This window comes from Thunnus maccoyii, chromosome 2, assembly GCF_910596095.1.
Source record: "Thunnus maccoyii chromosome 2, fThuMac1.1, whole genome shotgun sequence".
NCBI lineage: Eukaryota > Metazoa > Chordata > Actinopteri > Scombriformes > Scombridae > Thunnus > Thunnus maccoyii.
Genome location: NC_056534.1, coordinates 20206709 through 20227126, shown reverse-complemented (window position 1 = coordinate 20227126; position 20418 = coordinate 20206709). Strand labels below are relative to the sequence as shown.

The following is a 20418-nucleotide window of genomic DNA, read 5'->3' as shown; positions in this document are numbered from 1 at the left end:
GATTTTAGTGGTAGTGATAAAGACAAAGAAGAAAAAGGGTCCAACAACAACATTTCATATTATTTTATTAATGCACATTCCTTTCATTCACCTCATTTGAGTTATGTTTTTTGTATTGTTAGATTTGTCTTTTTTTAAACTATGATAGATATACACGCTAGTAGCATTGAGTAATGGCAACATGCTGCTGCTGCTGTGCTCCTGAACACAAATCCTCTCACTGGTTTTAGGTGGTGGTGGTGGTTATGATGCGATTACAACTGCTCTACAATACAACTCACCATTGGAGGACTGAGTCCTGGAACTTATATGTTTTATATGTTCTTGTTATGTAAACCATTTTCTTGTGGGTTCTCTTTGTCATGGATTTTACTATGTTGTACACTTTGTCAAACTGTCAAACTGTCAAATCAGTGCAGGATTGTGTCTGCATTCAACAACATTAGCAGACAGTGATGACAGAAACATAGTCTGGGTGCCCATAAGAGAACCCTCTTAGCTCACAGGCTGTAACATAAATGTCTGTGAACACTGATTTTGAAACCAAAAACGGTGAAAAGTGAGCAGAGAGCAAACAAGTGAAACAGAGATGACAACAAATTTCTTTTCTTGGGATCAAAGGTTTCCACAGTGAGTGAACTGTACTTTTCAGTTTTGAAATCACAAAGGTACTTGATACTTTCCACTGATTCTGTTACTTCACCTGCTACACATCCAGACCACTTACAATAATCCCATCAGGGCCAAGGTCACTTGAAAACAAAGCACTTCACTGTAAACAATCAATGATTGACCAAGTCACACAATTCAGACATCACCTTACTGCTGTACATCCTGGTTTTCAGTGTCGCACCCCAGAGTAGCATGTTGCACTGTGAGGTATACAGTATAATGACATTAAGAACCTGTGATATGATAAATTCATGACATTATGGTTTCAATGTTAAAGACATTTAAAGACATTTCAGTAATGTACCTAATGAGCTATTGCACTGATGATAGCCTTCTAACACACTAGACACAACTTTGTCATCAAAACTTTGATTCAGGGGGCTTCATTTATGCACAATGTGCTTAGATTTAATAATTATCTTGATTGTAAGATACTTCTTTAAAATGTGCTTATGCGTTATAAAACGAACACTGCTCATTTTAAATCAGTATAACACTTATAATCAAACGTTTGCCGATATTAGATGTAACCACCGATCAGCCTCAATAAGAGCATGTGTGAGAGAGCTCAAAGTGTACAAGCTGTGTCAGTCTTTTACAATAATTTATGGAGACTTTACACAAGGAAATGCCTTGATACTGCTGCCAAAAACCCAATACAAGCCTAAACAAAACACAATAAAACACTAAGTGGTGGTTTGCGCACAATTCCCTTTCTATGGCCAGCAATACCTGCAAGCAAAAGCTTCTACATCAAGTCCTGCAATAGTGGGTTCTTTCTATAAATGAGATTCCAGGTTCATTTGAAGTATACTAGACAAAATGTCTCCTTTACACTTTTAGCTCTCTAGAAACAAAACTGGTCCGCCTTAAAAAAACAACACAGACTATTTACAGCTTACAGTAAAAAGAGTGTGTGTCACCTGTAGAAGAGCTCGTGTTTTGAAGCAGAAATACTGCTGCACTGTGTTTTTGTTAGTGCTATTATTGCAAAGTGGATAGGGCTAAGATTATGGGTCATTTATGCGTGCAATCTCCAAGAGCACTGCTCTAAAGGAGAGAGGTTCAGCTGATTGTGTCAGAGAAAAAAAAAAAAGATTGAGGATGATGTTGTGAAGAACTGTACAATAACACCACTCCTAATATGTCACAATTGTGAAAAAAATGCTTTGAGTTAGATCTGGTAAAGTCACTGAGCAACTGGAGACAGAATGCACGGTCCAACCATGACAAGACCATCATGTTTTATAGCATCAGACATGCCTTCCCTGTTGCTACACAGCACACATCTTCCATTCTGTGTCAAAAGGTACCAGAGCACATCAGTGAGGAGTGCAACATTGTGTGGTCAACAGCACTGAGTCATTACAGACGGAGAGGTGTCCCTGCACCTCTTTTATTGCCCCTACAGTGGAGCAGTTACACAAATATCTTCAAAAAGTGGGAGTGGTGGGACCAAAAACATGTCCTGATGGGTGAAGACATCAGTTTAGTGTTGAAAAAAATTATTATACGCCTTCCATGGGGATCAAATAAATTAACAGTGCTGTCATTGTATCATTAATCCAATCTTTTAACAACACAAACAGAGCATCTCAGTATGTTGTGAAGCAGCTTGGCTTTGACTTCATCTTCTCATAAAGACTGTCCACTCCCCATGCCTCCTCTAAGACATCCAAATATATTTGAGTCACCATTTGTGTATTTGTGACAGTTAAATAAAAGCAGTGTGTTTGTCCCACCCCTGTCACTGTGTCTGCGTCTCAGGGTTGACACGATCCTGGAAGATGTACAGGTTGTTGGTGGCTGCTATGGCAATGATATTCTCAGACGGGTGCCAAGCCATGTGCAGGATTTTCTTGGTGAAGTCCAAGCTATCAACGCCGACATCTCCACGGCGACGTTTGCCGCCTGTGTACACACGGCGGGTCCGCAGCACTGCCCGAGGCTTGCTGCTCTCCCGCCACGCCTCCAGGGTTACGCCTCGCCCCGTCTCCCTGTCAAACATCCGGAAGAAGCTGTTGTATGCCCCTGTCATGATCACGCTGAAGAGAAGAGAGGAGAGGAGAGGAGAGGAGGGGAGGGGAGAGATATAGATGTAGATGGTGAAGGAAGGAGAAGAAAGAATGAAGAGGAGAAAAGAGAATTGGAAGCACAAAGACAGTGATTGATTTGATGTCAGCAAAGCTTGTCTCTGGAATTGATTTAAATGTCAGATAACAGCGGAGGCAGAGAATTAAGGGAATCACTGTAAGCAGAAACACAGAGCCACATTCCCCTTACTTTGCTCTCCAATGTACTTAAATGTACTAAGTCTATACTCTTCCTTTCTCCTCCATTGACACTCACCTGTCTGAGCTGTTCCACACACACTCAAACTTGTCAAAGATGCAGTCATTTTCATAGAGGGAACACAGCTTGCTCCTTAGGTATTCATGGACCTGGGAATGATGCACACAGTCAACCTACAATTAGTTTGATCAGAGTTTTTTTTCTGCTGGTCTCCTTTTTTGTAAAATACAGCATTTCTGCATTTTACACCAAACTTTAGGCAACACGAAATAAAGGATGATTATTTTCAATTATTTATTTTCAATGAATCATTTAGTCTAGTAGAAAATACTCATCACAATTTCCCAGAGCTGAAGATGCCATCTTCAAATTGCTTGTTTTATCAAACTAACATTCCAAAACCCCAAAGTATTTAAATTATGATGATATAAACAGGAAAAAGCAGAAAAAACCTCACATTTGAGAAGCAGGAACCAGCGAATGTTAATAAATTGATTAATAAATAGTAGATTAATAACTGCTATTCGGTTAGTGAAATTGTTAAGTGATTCACTGTTGATAAACTACTGCTTTTCTGCACTAAACTTCATATACTGTAATATTTGTACAGATAGTTGATATAAATAGAATAAAATAAAACAAGGTAGACACTACATGTACAAGCTTCACAAGCTGTATAGACATTATATAACTTGGTAGGTTTACATTTAATCAGGTAATACAGAATGTACCAAACACCAGTTCCTTATCATAAACGTATTTGCTACTTTACCTGGTACGTCTCGACAGGGCCCTTGTCCATGTTCAGGTCCCACACCTTGGCGGTGAGGTAGTCTCTAGTCAGCAGGTAGCGTCCACTGTGGCTGAACTTCACATCTGACACAGAGGAAATGATCTCTGAGAAGAATGACCGGCTCCCGGGATCCTCAGGTTCCTCAAATGCTGGACAGAGACAGGAGGATTTCAGCATATTTAAGTGACTATTTACGAATAGAATAATAAACAAATCACGATAATTTCTGTTGCTAAATAGTATCAATGCAAATAAGCTCTCTAATTTCCACAGCATTTGCTCACATTTGGTGTGTTTGTCACAGAGCGCGGAGGCTCTCATGTCACAGAGACGCAGGGTGCCCTTGCTGCTGCTGTACACAAACACATGGCAGTGCTGAGGGTGGAACTCCGCTGCTGTTATCACCTCCGTCAGATCCTCCATGTTGGCTGGCTTTATGTCCACAATGTCTGAGAAAAAGGTCAGTCAGGGATCATACACCACAGAGATGGCACCACATTCTTGGGGGGTGGCAAACAGAGAGTATATGAATCTATGAATCATGACTTGATGTCTACAAACATTCGAACACTACCCAAAATGCACCCCAACCAACCCCATGCATGCACACTGTGCTCCTCTCTCTGTTCTATTTGCAGTAGTCCTGTGTGGTTCAGTAGAAAGTGTACTGCTGAGTGAATTATTTAAACTCCTCTTCCATAGATGCTTCTCTGATTTTCTAGGTCAGCTTCCATTTGAATGGGAAATCACCAAATGCACCCCATCCAACACGCTACGGGCACACACTCTGATATCCAAACATAGTCGTGTGCCGTTTACATAAAATATACATCAAGAATGAATTCAGATGAGTGGGAATACATAGTATGTTTCTACTGTATGTATATTTCAAGAGGTGGTTTTGTACATGTGATAGGTATATTTCAAACCTGCTAAGCCTTTAGATGTAAGGATCTGCTGTTCACAGTTGTAGTCGTGTTACCATTCAACCACTCAGTTTGTGGCACTGAATGGTAAAACTAGCAAATACAAACTATGCACTATGGATTTTAAAGGTAAGTGTTTCCTTATAGAAGTATGCCACATGCATGTATAATATAGAGCTTTGGTGAGAATCAGAGCATGTACAGTACCCGTCAAAAGCTTATACACACTTTCCATTCATGGGAATGGGAAGATGTGTCCAAACTTGTGACTGTGTATGTTGGCACACATGACATATGGTGCACAACAGTATTGATTGATGTGTTAAAGTCATGTACACTGATATACATAGGATTTAGTTGCTTATACTTTGTTATACTTTTGTTAAACATAGATTAATTATCTTTAGCATTGGATTCTGTTCAAAACATGTCCAGCCATAATGTATAACACTTAAAGCAGTATGATAAAGTTTCGTTTTAGACTGAGAAACAATTCAATTGAAAGTGAAATGGTCCCCCAAATATGACTTATTAATATCAACTTGCTCAATGACATGCTCTCAAGGTTTCCTCTATATGTCAACTGCATTCTTCTTTTATTGTGCTTCGTTCTTGTTGCTGAAATTAAATTTTCCTTTAGGATTATGTATAATTTTCACATTACTGCTGCAGAGTTACTTGTGATGGCACACACACAAATACTTATATAAGCCCAACGATCTACTTGTAGTTAATGCAGTTCAGGGAATTTCATATCCTGTGAAATCCGAGAAGCCTCTCCCAAGTGAGATTAAGTTACACACAAAAATCAAAGGAGAGCTATAGATTTACAGAAAGCAGAGACAGTTGTTTATGAGCAGCAGTGGAATTAAAAATGAAATCAGTGCAGGACAAAGAGAGCAAATCACTGTTGGGAAGGATACTGAAGCTGCGGTCCGTGATGCCCAGGTGCCACATATTGATGCGGAGGTCATCAGCGGACAGGTAGGTCTCTCCGTCGCTGTTGACTGAGATGGAGTTGACATGGTAGGTATGTCCATTAGCAAACACTCGTCTAGGACGGACCTCTACCATCAGATCTGTGGGTTTCAGCACCGGCACCTTAGATAGAAGATGGAAAGAGAGCGCGGGTAAGAAATAGGGTGATAGGTGACAGCAAGAAAGACAAGAAGGACAGAATCAAAGGAGTAGGGTCATATAAGGGCAAGAGCAAAGGCACAAAAGTCAGACACTGGGTTTTCGAATCGAACGTAAACCTGATACATATTTGATAAAGGTGTGCATGTGCAAGTGTGTGTGAGCCCGTGTGTGTGTATGTGCACCTGCAGAGAGGTGATGGTAGAGATGTCCTTGAGCCGTCCCTCCTCATCTTTCAGGTTGTATCCCTCTGGTCTCTTGTCTCTCTCGCTCACCTTCCACAGTTTAATGGTCTTATCTGTGACAGGCAGTAGGATTTTCACATCAATGTAAGTTGATTAAGGTCAGAGAAAGCCGACAATAATGGTGACAGAGATAAACAATCAGTGGAGAAGTGGACTGATAAAGATTTCTTGTTCTTTTATTGGACAGTTTTAAGGCAACCCAGGTGGGGATCTTTCTTTGGTTGGAAATTTTACTTTAGGGAAGCTCATTTCTTCAATATATGATTTCAGAGCAATTAAGTTTCATGACAGGAATTTAATTAAAGCACTAATTAAAATTCTGTGGTTCTCATATGTGCAGAGTGGTGCCACTATTGTACCCACAAGTGTGACTCAAATGACTGGCTTGATGTTATTTTATCCCACCAAGGTAATAACAGATGAAACCAGGCTGGTACAATGCTGGAAACTGGAGGTGGGTTGCACTGAAGTTTGTAATTCACACCACAGTCAGTCATATCATTTTAAATACCAATCAAAATTCATGCCTCTTCACAGTCAATATCTTATGACAGAAACTGTACACAGCTTTCCTGGTTGTGCTTAGTTCTAACTGGGAACTATAAATCTGGCTGATCAGCTGCTAGACATTAATATGTTTCTGGTTTACTCACCATTGGTGGAGAGGAGGAAATGTGCAGCATTCTGCTGTGGCAGCCATCTGATCTTGTTGATTTTTTCTTCAATCTCCAGACTCTTCAGGTAGTCAAAGTCTGGTTCGTGGCTCTGGAACGTACTGTAGACATTGTACTCCCCAGAGTCCCCGGTCTCCCCAGCCTCCTCTGACTCCCCTTTAGACTGTCCAGGGCAAATATTGAAGAAAACACAGGTCTGAATGAACACTTTTGCGTATGTGTAAAGATATATCAGACAGATTATGCATTCAGTACAAAGAAAACACAGATAGGGCCCAGATGGAGTGATTATTACAAATTTTACATATTGAACTGACTTCAGTCTCTCTCTGGAAGATGACCACTCGGCCACCTTTATCCCCCGTCGCCAGCAGGTCCCCTGTCTGGTTAAACTCCACCGTAGAGATGACATCAGCTAGGACAAGAGGAAAATGGGGGGTGATTAAGCAGAATAATGATTAAAGAACTAAGAGACAATAACAAATGTGGAATGACAAAAAGCACTGGATCAACACAAAGTATGATGTTCATTAAAACTAGAATAACTCATAATTGTGATGCTTGGGCAAGATGATAGCCAACAAATATAATTTCTGGACCCAGCTCTTGGACTCCAAACCATAAATCAAACATTTATCTTCCTTAGGAGAGCAAGACTTGATTTGGCCACACAAAGCATATCTAAAATTTAAAACAGGCCCAACAATGCAGTGTCTCTCACTGACTGTTCAGTAAGTCATGGAGTGATTAATGTCATCATCCATTCCTTATATCCAGCAGTACAGGGATAATGCACCCATGAAGCTGAAATGAATCCATTCAATCATACCAGCATGTTATCTGACACCACAGAGACCGAGATGACACACCGTCTGTTTTACCTTCAGTGACGTAGTCTCGTAGGAAGGTGTGGTTGATTTTGGGGCTCTCAGCGTCCTCGCCCATCTGAAGCTGAGGGAGGGTGATCCGCCAGCGTGCCCGTCCTGAGGGGAAGGGTCCAATCCGTGTTCTCTCTCCCCACCCAGGCTCCGCCCATGCTGCTAGGGCCTAGCGGAGCGGCCTGTAACAAGGCATCCTGGGAAACCAGCAAGCCAGGGGGAAAAGGAGGTGTGGAGGGTAGATGGAGATGGGGATGGAGAGGGAGGAGAAAGAGATGTTTCAGAACAGAGGAAGAGGAAAAAGAGGATACAAAAGAGGAAAGTGGTAAGGTAGAAGATGTGGAGGCAGGGAGAAGTGGATGAAATGCTGGTGATGAAGATAGTTTTGGAAAGGAAGGAGTAGGGGTTATCATTAGGCAGGCTGACGATACATAGACACAACATGCCAAAGGTATCCTAAAGTATGACCTTTGTTAAACATTTGCACACACTCATGATCAAAGACACACTTAGGCCTAAACAATGCTGAAGCAAATCCCAGAGCTCTAGAGTGAAGGAAAAACAACAGCTCCAGCAGAGAGACACAGAATATAATCATTGTGTATTCACACAGAAAGAAGTACAGTATGAACAGGATGTGAGTATGAAAATATCCACGGCAAAATTCACCTTGTGTTGCTCTGTAATGCTCCCAGGGTGTGGTAGCCCTCTCTGCCTACTTTCCAGATCCCTGCACACACACACACACACACACACACACACACACACACACACACACACACACACAACACACACACATTTCACAGATAGTCCTTGACGGTGAGCAAAGGAGAACGCAATGTCTTGCCTGTGCTGCAGGAGGGAGGGAAACAGGCCTCAGCACACCTACCAGTCCGCCTGCTGCTGCTGATGATGATGCTACTGCTGCTGCTGCTATTCCTGCTGGTGTGTGTATGTCCTCTGCTGCAGTGTGCTTGAGCAGGCCTGCGTGTCTTTCGGAGGGAGAGGAGAAGGAAGAGAGAAGAGAGAGCAAGGATGAGGAGGAGAGGCAAAGGAGGAGAAAAAAGAGAAAGAGAGAGGGATAACAAGGAGGATAGAGGTCCACTGCCTGCTGATGCTGTGGATCTGATTCTGTGCAGCATCCACTGTGTCATGGCAGCCTCCTCCTGGAGCAGCCAATCACAGCGCAGCTGTCACTGGTGGATCCACCCACTGCAGGTGATGAGGAGTAAGAGGCCACCAGAGGGAGCAGTTAAACACTGATTGGTGTATGGTTTGACACTGTTGAAATTCAGAATAAAATTGTTGTTTTTTGCAACAATCATAGAGCAATGCTTTAAAACGAATCAAGTGGTCACACATCAGTTTCCTGATTGCTTTGTGGTTACAGCTGCAGGGATTCCTCTGCAGACACAACAGTGCTATGTTAGATATCTGTCACCATACAGTTTGATAAGCCTTTTCCTGTTACTGGCACTGTTGACCATTGCCTCAACGAAAAATATTGCTCTGACCATATACCCTTTGTAACCTCTGTTCCTAACTCTTTCTTACATGTCTGTCATCATGTTGCACTTTGTGCAATATCTATACAATCTGCTAGACTTCTCTTCAAAATTTAATAAAATTTGACATCTCTCACTAAAAGTTCTGTATTAGCCCATATGTACTATTTCCAGGTTACCCATGCATATTTTGGCATTTTAAATCACTATATAAAACAAAATATATAAAAATGCATGGAGGGTTCTTTAAAAACATTTTTCACTGCTACAGGTTATGGAGCACACATTATACAATACCAAATTTTAAAATGCTTACAGTGTCTTTTTTTAAGGATAGACTACATAACACTGAAGTAACTAGATATACTAGAAATACTGATACAATGAAAAGTGATGAAAAACACTTTTGTTTTAAAGCAACATGTATAGGCTTCCTTAAGATAAAAAAATTGAATGTTTAGCTGTGGCAGACAATTATTTAATTTACTCAAGTATAATCCTGTAAATTCTTTCATTTCTTTTCATGCAGATTATTCATGGTATGCAACTGTAAGGCACACCACTGAAATATTTGAATGCATTATCATAGCAGAAATTAATAATGATATAGTCAGTATTACCTAATGAACAGTGGTGGAAAGTAACTAAGTACATTTACAAATACTGTACTTAAGTGCAAATTTGAGGTACTTGTACTTTACTTGAGTATTTCCATTTTATGCTACTATGCTATACTTCCACTCTACTACATTTCAGAGGGAAATATTGTACTTTCTACTCCACTACATTTATTCAACAGCTTTAGTAACTTTTCAGAATTTGGCACAACGGATAATATAACAAGCTTTCAAAATACAACACATTGTTAAAAATGAAACCAGTGGTTTCCAATCGTTTTGGCTTTTGATGTCCTACAAAAAGCAGTGCGTAGTCAGGGTCACATTTCAGATGTCTAAAAACTGTCTGAAAACGTCAAAAAACTGAAAACAGATTTGTGTGTCAGAACTTTGTTTTTTCTTCTTTCCTCTCCCATTAATCATCAAACGACCCCTCAGATTTATCTGGTGACCCTTTAAAGGGACCCGACGCCTAGGTTGGGAACCACTGAACTAAACTGGCTAACTGTATATAAAGTAGTTGAAACTAGCTCCACCTCCAGCAGTTACAACAGTAACATGCCTCTTGCACACTGATACTTCAGTATTAATAATCTAATGATTTCATATATAATAATGTATCAGTCAGAGTGACGATACCACACTTTACATTTAGCTGATAATACTTATGTACTTTTACTTAAGTAGGATTTTTCATGCAGGATTTTTACTTGTTATGGAGTATTTTTACATTGCTGTATTGGTACTTCTTACTTTTACCTACTTAACACACACTTTCTTCAGGTAGCCTAGTACTTAGCAAAATTAGTGTAGGTGGGTGACTTATGTAATGGAGCAAGTCCGAGGTTGGACCGGATCCATTAATTCTGTAACGGGAGTTTTTTCAAGTCTGTCAGGGGATTACCCGGACTCAATCTGTCCACGGGCCTCCCGATAGACACCTCTCTTCTCTCTCGGAGAGTTAGTCTACCTCTCAACATGGCACATCTTTCTCCGAGGTAACTCATCAGGCGCAAAAACTGAGTTTAGCTGACCTTTTTTCTCTTTACCTGAGCGAGGGGATGCCCTGCCTCTACTCCGAAGTGCTGGGGTTCATGGAGCGTGCGATTCCAGGGGCATCTCCCGCCGCAGGGATAGAGGAGTCCTTCCGTAGGGAAACGGTAACTGAGCCGCAGATGGTGAAGGGCATGGGTTGGTTCTTCTCCCCGCTGTGGAGCCCCCGCTCCAAGACGCGTCGCTGGAGGTTTGGAGACGGCACGCAAAGCGAGCAAGTGGCATGGCTGGATGACAACTCCGATTTTACCAGGGCGTACTTTTTACGCAGAGCTTCAGCGTAAGATATTTAACTTCTGTTTTTAAATGATAGCTGAAACTAGATTAGATTCTCTAAATGTGAAAAGTCACTCATTGAGTTTACGCCTGGCTTATGAAATGTGCTATATAAATAAATTTGACTTGACTTGACTCATGACGCACCACAAGGCGCTTTGAGAGTGCACTTAATAGTAGAGCCTTTGGTAATGTTTATGACCATAAGCCAATTTGAAAATATTAAAAAGCAGTGCAAAAAAATGAATTTTCCATGCTCTGATTGTGCTTTCTCAGCAAATCAATCATGTAATCTCTCATGACTCTGATTTCATGGTCAGTGGTCCACAGGCAGAGATGTCTCCACTGCTGCCCAGGCTTCCAAGGAGCAGCTCTGACTACTCTGACCTGCTCATGAAGGGTCATCATCGCAGAGCTTCCTCACCATTGACCAGCTCACACCTGAACATCTCATCCATAATGGACAAGCTCAGACCCCTCACCTCCAATCTCAGTGCCACTGAGGGGATGGATCGCTTCAGTCCAGATGCACTGGGCACACCTCACACCTCCTGCTCTCCTCGCTCTTCCCGCTGCTCTATTTCTCCCATTCGTCCCCTTTCTCCTATTTGTCCATGCTCTGCCGACGTACACAACTCTCCTCAGCCTCTGCGTCCCACCGCTACAAAGACTGCTGCCTGTGGCTATGGTGAGGGATGCCCATGGATGATGGAGCTCCTGAGAGGAGGCCTCAGTTGGATGGGCTCTGTGGCAGAGCTCTGCCAGGGGGCTGTCCTGCATGCTGGGGAGCTACTTGCAGCTGAAGGAGTCTCCCTCTCCCTGGTAAAAAAAGCCTGTAGTGGAGGGAGCACCTTGGAGGAAGTGACTGACCCAACAGCACTGGGGGGCTTGAGTGAGGGTCTCTGTAGCCATCCACATATGGAGCTGGTGAAAAGCATCATGGGATGTGTACTGGCTACAGGGTCACCAATGAACCTGAGAGATGTATCTGAGGTAATCTGACACCTTAGTTATAGCTGTCATGGCTCTGCAATTTGTGTTAAGCTCTGCTCAACACACAGCAGTCAAGTTTCTACAAAGTTCATTTTAGGGAGCAGGTTGGAATATTTTAAATGAGGAATGAAGGCTGTACAGTAACAGAGTCACCTATTTCCTAATAACCTGTTTTCAAATGATGACATGGCTATTTCATGGAGGGTGGGGGTGTGTATGGGATACCAGATGACGCACCTGCTTCTAATCCTTTTAGAGAGCTCTTCCACCGATTAACCTCTGATTATAGAGACAGGGATGCTCTACGCTACAGTGTGTCCTGTCTTTGCCCACACCTGCTCATATACACACACTCACACAGAGAGGGAAGATGGCACAGCTCACTAAAGAGCTTATAGGTGGTGCCCACACCACCTCCTTTTCCTTGACACCAATGTGATTAGGAATCAGTGCCAACCTTTTGCAGAGTTAGACACCAGGTAATCCCCAGTCAGTGCACCTGTGGGTGGGTGGTTCCTTATAACCTGTGTGACCTCAAGGTTACAGAGGAATGTGTGTATTCCTGTTCAGAGTGGAGATTTGGTAAATGTTATTGTCTGCTTTCAAATTACTTATTATTACAAATTAACATACAATAATGTATTACACACCATCAAGTGAGCAAAGTAGAAACAGACTTCACATGAAGAATATTCAGCAAATAGCTCATGAAAAAATGTTGAATATAAACATCTTATTGACACATTTTATGCGCAATGTTAAGTAATCCGTTTACCTCCTCAGGACCCCAGGTTTGACTTCGAAGACGACCAGTCAGCAAAGATTAAGACTGTTCTGTGTGTGCCCATCAAGAACCATGGAGGAGAGGTAACATTTATTTGTGTGTTTTTACATGCTTCTAACTTAATCAAACATATAAACACAGTTTGGAGTCAGCTGTAATATATTGTAGCTGAGATTATAATAATGATAATTTTTTTGTGAACAGGTGGTAGGTGTAGTGGTAATGATCAACAAGAGACATAGCAGCAATGGATCAGTTTCTGTTTTTACCAACATGGATGAAAAGGTGAGGGGTCACGAGGTTTGGATCTGTCATATTTGAGTAATTATTATTGTGCATCAAATGTTAGAGCTCTTGTCTATTGGCAGAGCGTGTACTCAGATTATGTAGTTGTTGTAGCCTGTTTATGAACGTAAATACACATGGAATATACAGTAAGCGTCCTGTTTTAAAGCGAACCACATATGCTTTTCTTTAAATGAAAATGAATAATGCTTTTTAACAACAAATGACTAATAGCTGCCTGCCAGTAATGAATTTGACTTTTGGCTCTGATTGGCCAGGTGCTGTCCAATCATATGGATGTATTGGGGATGGTCCTGGACAACATCCAGCTGTATGAAAGCTCAAGACAGGAGGCCAAACGCAGTCAGGTAACAGCACCTAAGAACATTATGAAACTCACTGTCACTCTCTCATTATCAGGCTGCATAATCATGTGTGGGTGTTGGGCTTTTGCACTGTGAAGTGTTGTTATACCCTAAGAACCTGTTTGGGTATACTGTACTATATTTTGTCTATACACTATTGGTACACTGATGGATCTATTATGTTGTCGATGTTTACAGAATTTTATCTGTGTGTGTGTGTGTGTGTCAGGCCTTGATAAAGATGGCACAAGTACTATCAAAGGAGCACCACTCCTTTGATGTTCTGCTGAGTAAGATGGCTGCCACCATCATGCCCTTCACACATGCTCAGTACTGCACCATCTTCATCCCTAATAAGGAAGACAAGGTGTGCTATCCTTGGATTGCCTGTTTTTGTTGTCTTGTTTATAACAGGATGAATCAAGTTTTTTCTTAACGTAATGTATTTTTTGTTGTTCCGGTGGTTTTATTTCAGATTTCTTTTTCCCACGTGATCCACTTGGAATGTGAGGAGCTCGGATCAACCTGCCAGATCTACAGAAGGTTCTGACTGCTCAATGCTAGACTGATAAAACACATGAATGATTATTGGTTGATTGATAGCTATGTTGACAGACTTTTGCTAATATTAATTTTTTAATAGTGGTTGTATAATAGAATATGTTTCAATAAAATGATATTTTATTTATCTGACACTAGACATATTATAGTATCCATCTATATAATTTTTCAGGGAGCTTGACATCAGCGATATAGACCCATCATATGCCCTTCGAACTCTGGTCGCTATGGAAACCCTTAATATGTCAGAGAGTTCTGAGGGATCAATTAAGAGTCTGATCTGCTGCCCTGTCAGGAATGAGAGTTCTGAGAATGTTATTGGTAAGTCACTCTCTTCAATGACAATTATTTTTCACCAATCTCAGTTGTACACATAATTTTACATAACAAATGAATATAAACTCTATGCTACATTCATTCCTATTTTGCACGATAAACATACTTGATGCTGTTTGGCTCAGCTATTGGCTAGTAGTGTGACTATAGATTTAGATATAGATTTTACCCTTAAAAACTACAAGATCACGAGCTGGATACACAGAAGAGATGCAGGCAGACACAGTTATCTTTGATATATCCACCCTCAATCAGTCCTGGTTCTTCTACCAAAGTCCATTCTGTACCTCCTAAAGATCTTTCTCACACAGTTCAACTGTTTCTTTATTGTCTTTTAGCTGTGTGCCAACTGATGAACAAAGTGAGCAGAGACTCAGATGAGATGGAGGCTTTTAACAGATATGATGAGCGCCTGCTGGAGGACCTGGCAGTGTACTGCGGCCTGGCTCTGCAGTATGTTCAGGCTGTCCAGATCACAGAGGAGCGGAGAGCCAGTATAGAAGTCACACAAGAGGTCAGTGAACTACTTTACACTTTTGCTATACCACTCAGATCTTTAGCTTGGAGTCTATTCAGACCTATTGAACCTATTCAGACATTTGCGTGTGTCTTCACTCTTCCCCCTGTAGGTTCTTGCCTACCACATCACTGCAGCAGAAGAGGAAATCCAGGCATTGCAGGTGACTCCTAACTTTCTTTAATAGCGATGACTACTCTCTCTATGATCATTTTCCCTGTGTTCTCTTTTGTCACACCTTTTCACTTCTTCATGCTTTATCAGTGTAATATCATGCCTGTGAATAATTAGTCATCTTTACTAGAAAGAGGACAAACATTTAAAAACAAATCATTTTCTTATTTTTCTTTTATCCTCCTTCTACATGCTCCACAGTTATCATTTTTCATTTCCTCTATAATAAACACTTCCTATTTTTATCATCCTGTCAGTAGTCCCAGAATGACGCCTGGTTTATTTCTGCAGGTCAGACTAACTGGCTTTAATACTAACGTAAATCTAATGCTTTACCAACTTAAGGCTCTTGATTAGCTGCTATCACTGCTTGTGGGTGGCAAAGGTCATCACCTATGTTAAACCTAGATGTCTTCCCTTGCACGTGTACTGTGTTGGCAAGAGGTAGAAAAAGAAATCGTGTTTGCAGTTGTACTTGTGCTTGTGGGTGATTGGATGTTCTGTTTCAATGTTTTTTTGTGGTCATCTGTTTTCAGGAGGTCACCATTCCTTCTGCCGAGTCACTGCATATTCTAGACTTCCATTTCTCTGATTTTGGCCTGCCAGAGGACCTCACCACACAGGCCACCATTCGGATGTTCCTGGACCTCAATCTGGTGCAGGATTTCAAGATTGATTACAAGGTTCATGACCCTCTAATGACCAGGCTTCATGGCAGTCTTTCCAGAAGAGAAGAGTAGCACATTTGTTTAACAATGTTTAACAATGATGTAACCTAACTCACATAAGAGATTTAGGTATATATATATATATATATATATATATATATATATATATATATATATATATGGGAAAATGGGGTGTTGTTTGGTTTAGAGTAGAGAGTAGAGTAATCACATATAACAGATGATAAGGTATATGTTTTTATGGAAAACTGCAGTTGAAAATTAAAATAATAAATGCATAATTATTTCAGGTCATCCTAACTGATCCCTAAAGAACTGATCACTCTTCTGATCTCGCTCTCCTGCAGAATCTCTGCCAGTGGGTCCTCACCGTGAGACGTGGTTACAGAAACAACGTGCCTTATCACAATTGGAACCATGCGCTGAGTACTGCTCAAAGCATGTTTGCTATGCTCATGGTAACAGATGAGCTCCAGGTTGGTGCATGCAAGTGTTTGTGTGTTTTTGCTTGAGTGCATATATGTAATACTCACCGGTACCAAAACACCCATATCCAATGATAACTCTTTTTAGGATGCCAAACTAGAATGTTTGACAACATTCCCTGGAAATATATTGGATCCTAAACCTTTGCATGATAATTTTCATTTTTTATTTATAAAATAACATCCATGAAAGAAAGAGGTTGGATTAAGTGATACAATAATTTTTTTGAGCTTATTAGCATACTGAAAATGAAGCTAACACAAAGAAATTGGAGATTCTTGTGAAGTGTAACTATTTTAAAGTTTGTGGAGCAGTTATTCAAGGACTGCAGGGTTTCTCCGGTACAGAACAGTCCTAATTATTTGAAAGAGGATTAATTGTTGACCTTACCAAAACCTCTTAACTGCTTTCCATGTGGATCACACACCAGGCTAAATCTCTGCTTAAGTGACCTCTGTTGCTCACTTTTTTCAGCCATTCTGTAGCTTCATGATTAGTTGTGAGTGTGTATTATAGTGCTATGAAATGGTGTCCATCATGTTTGATTTTTCATCATGTTTTCCCCATTGGATCTTATTGTGGGTTGCAGAAGTTAATGGAATTACAATAAACTGGTTTCTTACATTTGTTTGATGTGAAGGTGCTTGTGGACATAAAGTCCACAAGTGTTAGTGGTTACAGAGCCCATTAGTCATGGATTTGGCCAACTCTTTGCATTGGACCTTCATCAGCATGTGAATATGCATTCCAACTTAGAAACATTTCTGGTTCTCTTTTCACATGGCCACATATAGACAAGTCAGTGTTGGAGAAACTGCCACCAGTTCAAAATACTCCACTCCTGTGCATCCAGCAGTATTTAAACCTTCCTAAACAACAGTTTACTAAATTATCTTAATGTTCTGTGCAGTGTGTTTCAGTTTTTCTTTTTTCAGTGGCATATTTTGTGCAGATGCTCATTCTTGAAAGCTGCAATGTCAATAAACTTTTCCTTACTTTAATTACTATAGAACAGTATGAATCTCTGTGTGAAATGCTTTTATTATTCGATTTAGGATCCAAATAACCAGATAAAAATACACAGCACTTGCACTACATTCTCCCCTTTGATTTTACTATGGAGTTAAGTGTGTAGTCTTTCCTGGGATGACAAAGTTCAATGTGAAAACATGCAGAAATTTACAAAAATTAAACAGGTTTTTGTTGTGAGAGAGAGGTAAATAACTTTTCCGTCTCTCCCTCTCTGTACCTCTCTCTGTGTGCATTACAGGGTATTTTCTCCCGTCTAGAGATCTTTGCACTGATGATAGCCACTCTGAATCATGATCTCGACCACAGAGGTGTCAGTAACTCGTACATAGAAAGGTAAACATTACTTGTTTAGACCAATCTCTATCTTAACTACTCAATTAAGTCATGTAATGGATGACCACATTTATTTCTATGTCATTTGTATTTATTCTGTATTATAGTGGTTGCTCTTTCAGTTGACAGTCACTGAACCGTATTTGCAGCAAATGTAATTTCTCTTTCTCTCTCTCTCTCTCTCTCTCTCTCTCTCTCTCTCTCTCTCTCTCTCTCTCTCTCTCTCTCTCTCTCTCAGGAGTCAACAGCCTTTAGCTCAGCTGTATGGCCACTCTTCTCTTGAGAACCACCACTACAACTTGTGCCTGTTCATCCTCAATAACACTGTAAGCCTTCATTCATTCATCTTTTCATTCATTCTCACCCATCTCCCATATTTCAATCAATATGCTACCTGCTAGGTATTTTTCTTTGAATACAATCACTTGTAAACCATAACATATTCCAGTCTAGTTTCCAGTCATCACAGTCTTGGATTTTTTGCTGTATTTCTTTCTTCATGGGTTGAATCCTTACCCTCTGTAAACTGTAGCTGTCTTTCTGTGTCTTACAGTCGTCAGTTCAGCTTTATTTGGTATTTATTTTGGTAGTTTGATAGCAATATCGCACTTGTGTTTCTTCATTAATGAAATATTATACAGAGAGCAATAATTTTCCAAAATATTTTCCTAGAGAAAATCTTGAATATCTCCATTTAAGTTTTCACAGTGTAGACACAGCTTGTCTCTCTGCCTTTATGTCTCTGCATATATCTAGTGTTCACAGGGTCTTTGCATTGTCCTAACACTCTCTCACTGTTCCTCTTTCTCTCTCGTCCTCTCACAGGGGAGTCAGATTCTCAGCGGCCTCTCTACAGAGGACCACAGAACTGCACTACATATGATCAAAAGGGCAATCCTCGCCACAGACTTGGCCGTCTACATGGAGTATGTTGAACTTGCTGTAAAAGCCAAGCATTGTGTAAGTCTTGTTTTAACTCTGATACCCTTAATTAAATTAAATTAAATATTTTTGTGGCTGTGTTTTTTTTTCTAGGAGAAGAAAAGAATTCTTCTCTCTCAGTAAGAAAAGCAAAGTGAACTGGAAGAGTGAGAAACAAAGAGATCTGCTGAGGTGAGAATGAAATAAATTAGAATCAGGAAGATATGATACTGATGTCTGTGATGGGGTGGAACAAGTTGCAGTCCTTTAAGATATTTTTTCACCCATCAGATCAATGTTGATGACAGCCAGTGACCTCTCTGCTATCACAAAGCCTTGGCCTGAACAGAAAAGGGTAGGCCTCACACACAGGTTGTCATTGAATGAACACTTCACACTGTATAGCTTAGTCATTATGAGTACATCATACCTTTCCTTTCCTCCAAAACAGATCGCCAGCCTGGTTGCCATGGAGTTCTTTGCACAAGGGGACAAAGAAAAAAAGGAGTTCAAAATCAAGCCCATTGTAAGTTTTGCCTTGACATCATAGTGCCAAAGACTGTTCTTTTGAGAAATACACATATCTTTCTACTTTTCGAACATAGTAGTGGTAGCATAGGTATTGCCCAAGAAGTATGCATATATCTAATTGATAGGATCACAATTGTTTAGAGCTAATTTAACTATATTTTTGCATGTTAGAAAAGTGATCTAATCTCCTATGAAACAGTCCTATTCTTACAAAACGTTTAAACTCTCTTTTGTCAAAAGGACATCATGAACAGAGAAAACAGCACACGACTGCCGTACATGCAAGTGGAATACATTGATGAGATCTGTTATCCACTCTACAAGGTGTGTTGTTGCTGCTGGTCTCGTATGTGTGTGAATGTGCATATGGTACATGTATGTGTCTCTATGCATGATGATAAGGAAAACAAAAATACCAAAACATTGGTGTTACTGCTATCTTATTTTCTTGTTCACAGCTCTGATTTTCACTTTTCTATCACTCCAATCATCATACTCCCTGTCTCCCTCAGGCTGTATCAAGACTGTTTGACAACTGCTCTCCACTGCTGAACGGTTGTAAGAAGAACAGAGAAAATTGGCTGCATCTTGCTGTGGAAGCGCAGGAAGGAATCAGTGAGAATAGTTGCACTTTAACCATGGAAACACACAAAAACAATGAGGAAGATTCTCAGACAGATGAATAGAGAGCTGGACAGATGATTAACACCTAGCTTTGGAAACAAAAAGGAACTTGACCTGCCTACAGCATACTCTCTTGGACATGTGTTGACTAAATCTGGACCAAGTGTTCATGCATTTGAACTTTGACTACTAAATGTGTTCATGGGACATGCAATAATTGTGACTAATAAAAGCAATACTGCATTTATATATACCCTGTAGCATGTCCATTGTTAACCCCGTCAGCAATATAAAGTCTCATAAAACAAATATAAACAAATATATTTCCTTACTTTTATTAAGGACTGAAGCTGCAGAAGCCTGGAAAATGAATTTGTTCATATCCATGTATCTGCATTTTTCTCTAGTTTTATGAATGCATATCCAAATGTACTAATGCACACTGGGATTTGCAAATTTGTATGCAGATTTGAAAATGTAAATGTGTATCCATATATAAAAGTTTGCAATAAAAACCTTGGATGTTTTATGTAACTCTGTTTTATACTATTTATTTTTTTGTCCAACCTTTGATGCACTCTGACAGATTTACATTGAGCTCTACAGATGTGTTTCTTTTTTATAATTAATGCGGTCAGTAGTCAGACGTCAAGCTATGAAGCATCGTCACAGGCCAACAGCTCTGTGGGAGATTTTTGACATTGTGCTAACGCTATGAATAT

At 40.4% G+C, this 20418-nt stretch overlaps 2 protein-coding genes across 5 annotated transcripts; one reads left to right on the top strand and one right to left on the bottom strand.

Annotated features, from left to right (window-relative positions):
- Nucleotides 1-86: 86 nt before the first annotated feature.
- Nucleotides 87-10867, bottom strand: ppp2r2ca (protein phosphatase 2, regulatory subunit B, gamma a). Of its 4 annotated transcripts, none has more exons than XM_042398704.1 (12): nt 10789-10867; nt 8507-8609; nt 8287-8347; nt 7621-7984; nt 7057-7154; nt 6719-6902; nt 6006-6118; nt 5607-5784; nt 4042-4206; nt 3737-3906; nt 3022-3113; nt 87-2717 (listed from the first exon to the last, which is right to left on the bottom strand). In XM_042398704.1, exons 4-12 carry the CDS (start codon nt 7682-7684, stop codon nt 2420-2422), a joined length of 1362 nt encoding a protein of 453 aa, XP_042254638.1. In that variant the 5' UTR covers nt 7685-7984; nt 8287-8347; nt 8507-8609; nt 10789-10867; the 3' UTR covers nt 87-2419. The 4 variants fall into 4 exon arrangements, with proteins under 4 accessions (XP_042254638.1, XP_042254636.1, XP_042254646.1 ...); XM_042398702.1 differs by having other exon boundaries at nt 8507-8829; nt 10789-10852; XM_042398712.1 differs by having other exon boundaries at nt 7621-7814; nt 8507-8829; nt 10789-10852.
- pde5aa (phosphodiesterase 5A, cGMP-specific, a) lies at nt 10474-20183 on the top strand. The gene is made up of 20 exons (XM_042398688.1): nt 10474-11072; nt 11389-12061; nt 12845-12928; nt 13050-13130; nt 13409-13498; nt 13725-13862; nt 13971-14038; nt 14229-14377; nt 14731-14906; nt 15022-15072; nt 15620-15766; nt 16117-16245; nt 17526-17620; nt 17859-17946; nt 18446-18546; nt 18656-18733; nt 18833-18896; nt 18993-19067; nt 19313-19396; nt 19585-20183. The coding sequence occupies exons 1-20, from the start codon at nt 10801-10803 to the stop codon at nt 19756-19758; spliced, it is 2817 nt and encodes a 938-aa protein (XP_042254622.1). The 5' UTR covers nt 10474-10800; the 3' UTR covers nt 19759-20183.
- The last annotated feature ends 235 nt before the right edge of the window (nt 20184-20418 follow it).

Excerpts from the sequence above, each read along its gene's own strand:
- pde5aa (XM_042398688.1), top strand. The coding sequence starts at position 10,801 with ATGCCCTGCCTCTACTCCGAAGTGCTGGGGTTCATGGAGCGTGCGATT. Across the intron at positions 13,863-13,970 it reads TCCCTAATAAGGAAGACAAG|ATTTCTTTTTCCCACGTGAT; the intron begins GTGTGCTATCCT and ends GTTTTATTTCAG. Across the intron at positions 18,734-18,832 it reads AAACAAAGAGATCTGCTGAG|ATCAATGTTGATGACAGCCA; the intron begins GTGAGAATGAAA and ends TTCACCCATCAG.
- ppp2r2ca (XM_042398704.1), bottom strand. The coding sequence starts at position 7,684 with ATGGGCGAGGACGCTGAGAGCCCCAAAATCAACCACACCTTCCTACGA. Across the intron at positions 6,119-6,718 it reads TTTCCTCCTCTCCACCAATG|ATAAGACCATTAAACTGTGG; the intron begins GTGAGTAAACCA and ends TGCCTGTCACAG. Across the intron at positions 3,114-3,736 it reads GCCCTGTCGAGACGTACCAG|GTCCATGAATACCTAAGGAG; the intron begins GTAAAGTAGCAA and ends CATCATTCCCAG.